This window comes from Cucumis sativus, chromosome 5 (genome assembly GCF_000004075.3).
Source record: "Cucumis sativus cultivar 9930 chromosome 5, Cucumber_9930_V3, whole genome shotgun sequence".
In the NCBI taxonomy this organism is placed as follows: domain Eukaryota; kingdom Viridiplantae; phylum Streptophyta; class Magnoliopsida; order Cucurbitales; family Cucurbitaceae; genus Cucumis; species Cucumis sativus.
This window is the reverse complement of record NC_026659.2, coordinates 13898472-13906332: the sequence shown is the minus strand read 5'-3', so window position 1 is coordinate 13906332 and position 7861 is coordinate 13898472. Positions and strand designations below refer to the sequence as shown.

At 33.6% G+C, this 7861-nt stretch overlaps 1 protein-coding gene across 1 annotated transcript; it reads right to left on the bottom strand.

Annotated features, from left to right (window-relative positions):
• Window positions 1-727: 727 nt before the first annotated feature.
• On the bottom strand, window positions 728-2750 carry LOC101214676 (glutamate decarboxylase 4). Its single transcript, XM_004151287.3, has 2 exons — window positions 1598-2750; window positions 728-1502 (listed from the first exon to the last, which is right to left on the bottom strand). The coding sequence occupies exons 1-2, from the start codon at window positions 2556-2558 to the stop codon at window positions 925-927; spliced, it is 1539 nt and encodes a 512-aa protein (XP_004151335.3). The 5' UTR covers window positions 2559-2750; the 3' UTR covers window positions 728-924.
• Window positions 2751-7861: the final 5111 nt, after the last annotated feature.

The following is a 7861-nucleotide window of genomic DNA, read 5'->3' as shown; positions in this document are numbered from 1 at the left end:
TGTGCGATTTGTAAGTTCATGAAATACATCATTTGAGTAATCTTGATGATACTATGATTAGTACACTAAAATATAGTAGGAGGATGGCGAGGAGCATCTGCATAAGCAAGAAGCTAATGAAGCAATATAAATTCAAAAGTAGCATCAACGAGTATATGATATTCAAATCTTGTATTGAAACGTGAAATAGTATGATCAACAAGGAGATCGTCTAAGTAGAAACAGTAGCATATGACGAAACATCAATAAGTACGCTCGGTAGTCTGGTTAAAATCAAAGTGACCAAAGAACATCAAGGAAGATTGATAAAAAAACTTGAAATTCGTGTTGCTAATTTGAAGAGAGGGGATTTTAATGTAAAAAATTATCAGAAAAAATTCTGAGTGGTTAAGGTAATTTTCGAACAACAATAACCTGAGGTTTCCATGTCGTGAATGAAAGTGATATAAAAATATTACAAATTGTGAACAACAATGTGTATTGAGAAATACTCCAAGTCACAAGGATTAGAGTGAGAGTAAATTTTAAGTGTCTATCATTCTACATTCTAAAATAAAACTTTGAATTTCTTCCAGAAAAAAAATTGTGTCTCCTCCTTTTGCACCGATTTTCCGTCACTTTCTTTAATATTAGAGTTCATTTCTTGTCCTCTTGTAAGTAAGCTAAGGTATATTCTCCCCTCCTCAAAATTTGACACCATTCTGCAATGGAACAGATGTAACCTTAATTTTAAAATTTCAAATCTGTAGACATTATTTCATTTAAGAACTCATGGAACAAATCTATCATCAATAAACTTCAGTCAAATTTTACAAATTGAAAAGGATAAAAGATAAAGAAATTTATCTTCTAATAAAGGACAAAAGTGCTTGAAACTCTTGATTCAAAACGATTGGAAGAAATGTGAAAAGTTTCCTCATCTTATTAGGCAATTACATTAACTGAAGGACCACCCAGATTGGCAGCAAGCTTGATTTTCGTACCAGTTGTTATATTCCCCCAATAAGCCCCTATTTCCCTCTTTGTAGTTACCTCTCCCGTCTTCTTCCCACTCCTTTTCTTTTGACCATTCTCCAACCTCACCATTTTCTCACTCTTCTTTGGAATTGGTGGAATAGGAACACTACTATCTAACTCTCCCATTACTTTTACGATATCCACCACAAGCCTGTCCGCCAGCGTGCGAGAGAAATCTTCTCTAATCACCACTCGAAGAACCAACACGTGCTTTGCCCCTTCTGGCATCGGATACGCTGGCACTATCCACCCGAACCGCCGCAGCATCTCTGACACCTTAAACTCGTCGTGGCGGCTTCGGTCTTTGAGAGAAAATGCCACCACTGGCACTCCCATGTCCTTTGACACTATCCTGAACCTCCCTGTTTTTTCAACCCCTTCCTTCAACACCATTGCATTGTCGTGACAATTCTGCATCACGTTTCGGTATCCCTCGTAACCCAACCGGATTAGTTCATAATATTGAGCAATGATTTGGCTTGATCCTGTTATTTTTTCCATCATTCAACATATGTCAGCCTGATTTCATCTCAAATTCTCGTTGGGTTTTGATTAATAATAGTTAGGAATTTATTTTTACCTTTGGAGAAATTGAGAGTGAAAGTGGGTTGATTCGCTCCAAGGTAATTGATATAAAAAATGAGCTCTTCAGCCAAATCTTCTTTCCTTCTCCAAATTGCCCAACCAATTCCAGCATAGACAAGCCCATACTTATGGCCACTCACATTGATGCTCTTCACCAAAGGAAGCCTGAAGTCCCATTCAAGCTCTGGGTACAAAAATGGGGCTATGAACCCACCACTGGCAGCATCCACATGAATAGGCGTATCCCATCCACTTTCCTTATTCTTCTCCACCAGCAAATCGTTCAACAGCTTCACGTCTTCAAATTCCCCATTGTAAGTTGACCCCAAAATGGCAGCAACACAAATAGTGTTCTCATCCACCATCTCAACGGCTTGAACAGGGTCCATCACGAAATACCCTTCTCTCACTTTAACTTTCTTCAACTCAACCTCAAAGTATCTTGCAAATTTCTCCCAACAAACTTGCATATTGGCACCCATCACAATATTTGGTTTGTCATAAGGCTTCCCTTCCGCCTTCCTTTTGTTCTGCCACTTCCTCTTGAACGCAAGCCCTGCTAGCATGATGGCCTCCGACGACCCCACCGTCCCAACTCCGACAGCGGCGTCGGAGTCTCCTAAGGGTGCATTAAAGAGATTAGCAATCATGTTGACGCAACGGTTTTGAAGCTCAGTAGTGATGGGGTATTCATCCATGTCGACGTAGTTTTTGTTGATAGAGTCCATGATGAGCCTATCACATTCGGGTTCCATCCAAGTAGTGACGAAGCTGGCTAGATTGAGCCTGGGGTTGCCGTCGAGCATGAGCTCGTCGTTGATGATTTGGAAGGCGACATCTTTGGGCATGGAGTTGTTGGGTATGGTGAGCCTTGGAGCAGAGTTCCGAACGTAGGGAGAGGCGAATGTGGAGTGTACGGAAACATCAGATTCAGAGAAAGTTTTAGAGAGCACCATTATTTTTGGGTTTGGGTAGAATGGTGGAGAAAGGATGAAAACAGAAGATTGTATTTTATAGTAGAAAAGTGAAGAATGGGAATAAATGGAAAATAGTGTATCTGAAGGAGAAAGAAATGTACAAAGATGGGAAAGCAGGAGAGGGAGGGAGGAAGAAGAGGAGATGGTTGGCCCATGAATTTGAAAATTAGAAATATAATTTAGAGTATATTCTTTTCGTTTCTTATTTCAAATACTCTATTTCCCTCAATAGGAGTTATGAACTCATAATTTATTAATGATCACATGGGAGCATGTTGTTCTTTGTAATTAATCAATTATCATATTTTCTTAAACTTTGTTTAATTATTGATTATATTAAAAAAGAATTTTCGACCACGTCTATACTATCGTCTTCTTCAATTGTTAAACTATACAGTTATATATTATGTTGCCACTCTAGAACTAAATAACATGTATGTCCAAATTTAGAAATGCACATTAGTTAAATATAAACCATACACTTATACATCTTTTGTTTCTAACTTGAACATGACTACATACAAAAGAACACACACGAATGCGATAGAATACATCATGTAATCGGATAGAAACTCAAGAAATGCTACTCAGAAAAATGTAGAAAGAATGAGGGGTGTACCTTTTCCTTTTTAAGATTTGAATTCTATGCAGAATCGTTACTTATTTTATGTAAGAATTAGTTATTGATGGGGTGGAAGGGTGGGCGTGGGTCGTGAGCCCATCTAATTAACTAATTTCAACCATATATATAACACTCAAGCACATTCATTTAAGAGTTGGGGTGTGGGGAATTTATGGGGTTTAGCCAGAAAATTATATGCATTTTTAGTTTTTTATGTGCGTCGAAATTGGAGCTTATTCCATTTTAATTATTTGTGTGTTTAAAATTGGGGGTTTGGATATGTGTTTTGAGTATTATGTGTATGAAATTATTTTAAGTGGGAATAGACTGAGTCTAGTATAATTAAAATAAGTTAAAAGAACAACGATTAAGTGTCGCTTAATTAGACTACACCAATACTTGGTCTTGAGCTCACCTATTCTTGTGAAGTGATCTCAATTCAATGGCACAAGAAAAAATAAGTAGAAAAAATCAATATATATATTTTTTTAAATGACCCGTTGATCCAAAACCTCAAAATTGATGGGAGAAGACAAATTTAAGTTGATATAGTATCCTAACACTCTCCCTTACTTGTGAACTTAAAATATGAAGAAAAACTCAATCACAACAGTGCAGGGGCATGAACACACATGACGTGCTTGGACTATCTGTTCAGTTACCATCTTAAGTCTCTAATTCAACTCAAAAACCTAAGTTGATGGGTGAAGACAAATTTAATTTAATATAATATTGGACACTTCCTCTCATTTGTGAATTTGAAATACAAAGAAAGACCTAATCATAACAATGCAAGAGCTTGAACAGATGACCCTCTTGGATTACATGCTTTGATATCATCTTAAATCACTAATTTAACTAAAAAAATCAAGCTGATGGATAAAGATAAATTTAATATAATATATAACACTCTAGTCACTTGTTGGGCTTGAATTTGGAAAACCCAACAAGTGAAAATAAATATTAAATGAAGAGGAAGCAACAATGTTCGAGCTTGAACATACGACCTCCTTAGAACACACGACCTCCTTAAAACTAACTTTGATATTTTAAAGCAATTAGCAACAATTCATTTTCGTTGCATTTGTTATTACGTCGATACAAGTATTCACAATTTTTATGTTTGTCTCCTTCACTATCTTCTTCACCATAATCTCATTCTCACCTTTTTCTAACCTTGTGATTGTTGCAACATTCTTTGATGGAACACTATTCACCTCTCCCAAAACCTCTACAATATCAATCACAAGCGTGCAACATAGATTTTCTCTAACCACCACAAAGAACCCACACGTGCTTCGCTCCCTCTGCCATCCGACACATCAACAATGTTCACCTCAATCACTGCAACATATCTCCCACACCTCAAACTCGTTGTGGCCATGACTTCGGTCTTTAAAGGAAACCACCACCATTGGCACTCCCATGACCTTTAACACTAGGAAAAACCTCCCTGTTTTAAAAATGCCAAGGCATGGAGTTTTGGGAAATTATATATGAACTTTGGTGTTAGGATTTTGAATATAGCGAGAGAAAAATGTTGAATGTATATACTGATCATGGGATTTTGAAAAAGCCATATAGTTGAAAAGTGTGGAGATGTGAAGTGTTTTTTTGGGGTTAGCTTATTATTGTGTTGGGAGAGTAAAGAGAAGAATGGATGATAATTTATTTATGGTTAGTGTAGGGATTTTCATTGTAATAAACTGTCCCTCTCATCTTTATTTGTCACTTTTTTATTCACAAATCTCAATATATTATTCTCCATCATTAAACATATTCTTCCAAAATGACCAATAAACTTGCTTGTAATGGTAAAGGGAATTAAGGCAGTAGTTTATTTATAGAAATTTTTAGTGTCCCGAGACAATACATTTACGTCAAAGAGTGTCCATAAAATAATTCATTAATCTACAAATTAGAATTAGTGAATCAAATAAATTATTTTTTAATGAGTTGATTTAGTATATGAAGTAAATAAATTTTGTGATAATAATGGAACTTTTAACATTAATCTACAAATTAGAATTAGTGAATCAAATAAATATTACAAGGATGGAGTAAATAAATTTTGTGATAATCATGTTACTTTTATTAAGTAAACGCACATCATTTATGTAATCAAGTCACAGTGGTCGGACTTTCATTTAAACTTAGGTGAATGAATTTTATATGATGTGGAGTAGTAGCTAGTGTAACCAGGTTGAGCATAAACTTGATCAATTTTCTGATTGTTTTGTAGTAGCTAGCAGCCAGATGCATGTAAACTAATAGAAACACCCCACACCTTGTAAAATGATGAAGTTGTATAAAAAGCAAGCAAGCAATTGCACAACTTGTCACTTCAGTGTAAAATATATATATACATATTTTTGGAACAATTACGGTATAGTAGATTTGTTGATCACTTTAAAAAGAAAAAGAGAGAGATCTAGATAATGAGTTGTCATCATTTTTCTTAAAAAAAAGGCCAATCAGATCTCAATGGAGCAAGTCCATTACAATTAAATTAATGGCCACGCCATTTTGGACAAAATCAAATTGCCATATAAAATTATTAAGTTTTCAAAAAGCAAAAAAATGCACATTTGCTCTTACATCTAAAACTGTACAAAATATAATAAAATCTCTACAAAGAAATATATAACACTTTCATCCAACCTCCATTTACACTCCTCATAATACACTATACTGATTCTTTTTTCTCATTCTTTAATAGTTTCGAGTCCTAAAAGTACTCCTTAACACCATATAATTCTTTATCACATCTCTTAAACTTTCATTACTTTCTCTCACATCCTGAATTGAAAAGCCATCAATTTTTTGGAAGTTAAAAGGTTAAAAGCTAAAACAAACCGAAACTATTCGAATCAAGAAAACATTCATTTGAAATATCATCGTTGAACGATAAATTTTGGACAAATCACATCATTTATACCAATAATTGAGTTTAAGACTAATTAAAATTTGAATTGTGTCACAAACTAAAATTATAGACATAAATTGGTCAATTCTAATGATGTCATGTTGGATCAAGTTAATTATTTTGCTATACTTAAATATTACTTATTTGGATTAAGTAAACTCAATTTAGCTCAAATGATAAATATCACCAGTCTAATCAATAGACAACAAAGTTTAAGTTTGTATAGCCCACCAAAGGACTCTATAAATAATTGAGCTATCTTTGTTTGAGGGGACATAAATTTTTACTTCAGAAGACAAATCTTTCAAGAACTTAAAGACTATCTCACTTATGAAGTCGACCGTCCTTAAAGATTGAAGTTTATTTAAAGATAGAATTTTTCTTTCAAAAACATCATGTGCCCTTCCATTCTCAAGTTAATGGTACTTAAAAAGAATTAATTTTTAAAATAGCAAAAATCAACCCAATATTAATGAAAGGTGAATAGTTTGTTTTTTTATTCCTTTTCAGAAAAAAAAAAACCTATACAAAATATTTAAAGAGATGGAGTGGGGGCTTTGTTTGTGATTGAATTTTGAAAAATTACAATGTAATTTCTTTCCCATTAAGTTTTTGCTTAGATATTAACGTCTTTTAATGTTAGATTTTTCGCTTTCTTTTCGGCCATCTACTTTTTTTATTTTATTCTTTTCTCTCTCTTTTATCTTTAATTCTTAATTTTTTTTATTCAATTTCTTTTTTGTCCATCATAGTTTAGACATTTATTAACTTTTCTTTTATATTTTTTTTTATTGTTAGGAATTAAAAAAAAAAAAAAAAGAGAGAGAGAGAGAAACATTTTGCTATTTTATCAAACGAAACTAAAAATTTTGATATTTGTCATGTTAGCCTCAAACATAAGCAGCAGTTTTGGGATTGCATAGCCCACAAGCCCAACACACTCAATGAAAGATGATCCCACCCAATAAGAAATTGAAACCCTTCTAATATCACTTCTCTCACCCCCACACACATCAACTCTTTATTTAAAATCCATATACTTTTGATTGCTTTTCTCATTTTGGTTCTCAAAATTTGGAAAAGGTTCATTTTGGTCGCGTTCTTTCCATTTTTTACTTTGATTTAAGAATAAAACTGATAGCATTTTAAAAGTTCAAAAATCGAAATAAATCGAAACTAAAAGTATAAAGATAAAAATGAACCAAAATGAAAATTATAAAGACCAAACAAAAGTTGAAAGTACTAGAACTGAAATTAGGCAAAAGTAGATAAGTGAAAGTGTATGTGTATATATATAATAGGTCAAAATTGATAATTTTGAAGAAAGAATATGTAAACAGTGTCACAGTATGAGGTTGGGTTTAAGTTATTAAGTAGAATATAATGTGGGAAAAGGTGAAAGAGATTTAAAATGATGAAACCATGCAGTATAGGCATATGCGTTCGAAGGCATTGAAATTAGTGAGACAATGGATGTTACGTAGTTTGCTACCTTTCCAAGGGGAATCCAATCCCCATTGTTTTTAATATTTATCCTCAAAACAATGGTCTATAGCTATGCAACCTCTAAACATCATTTTTAAAATGCAAATCTCATACTTTCGTATCTTGATTCACTTTCACTTTTTTATTTCTTATGTTGAAGATTTACACCTTAATTGATTGGTTCTTTTTACCCATAGCTAAATGCCTTGCACTTCCTCTCCTACCTTAACTAATTGAAATTTAAATGGT

Bases quoted from the DNA above. Each gene is read 5' to 3' on its own strand.
- LOC101214676 (XM_004151287.3), bottom strand. From the start codon at position 2,558: ATGGTGCTCTCTAAAACTTTCTCTGAATCTGATGTTTCCGTACACTCC. The intron at 1,503-1,597 runs GTAAAAATAAAT...AAAAAATAACAG, and splicing joins CACTCTCAATTTCTCCAAAG to GATCAAGCCAAATCATTGCT.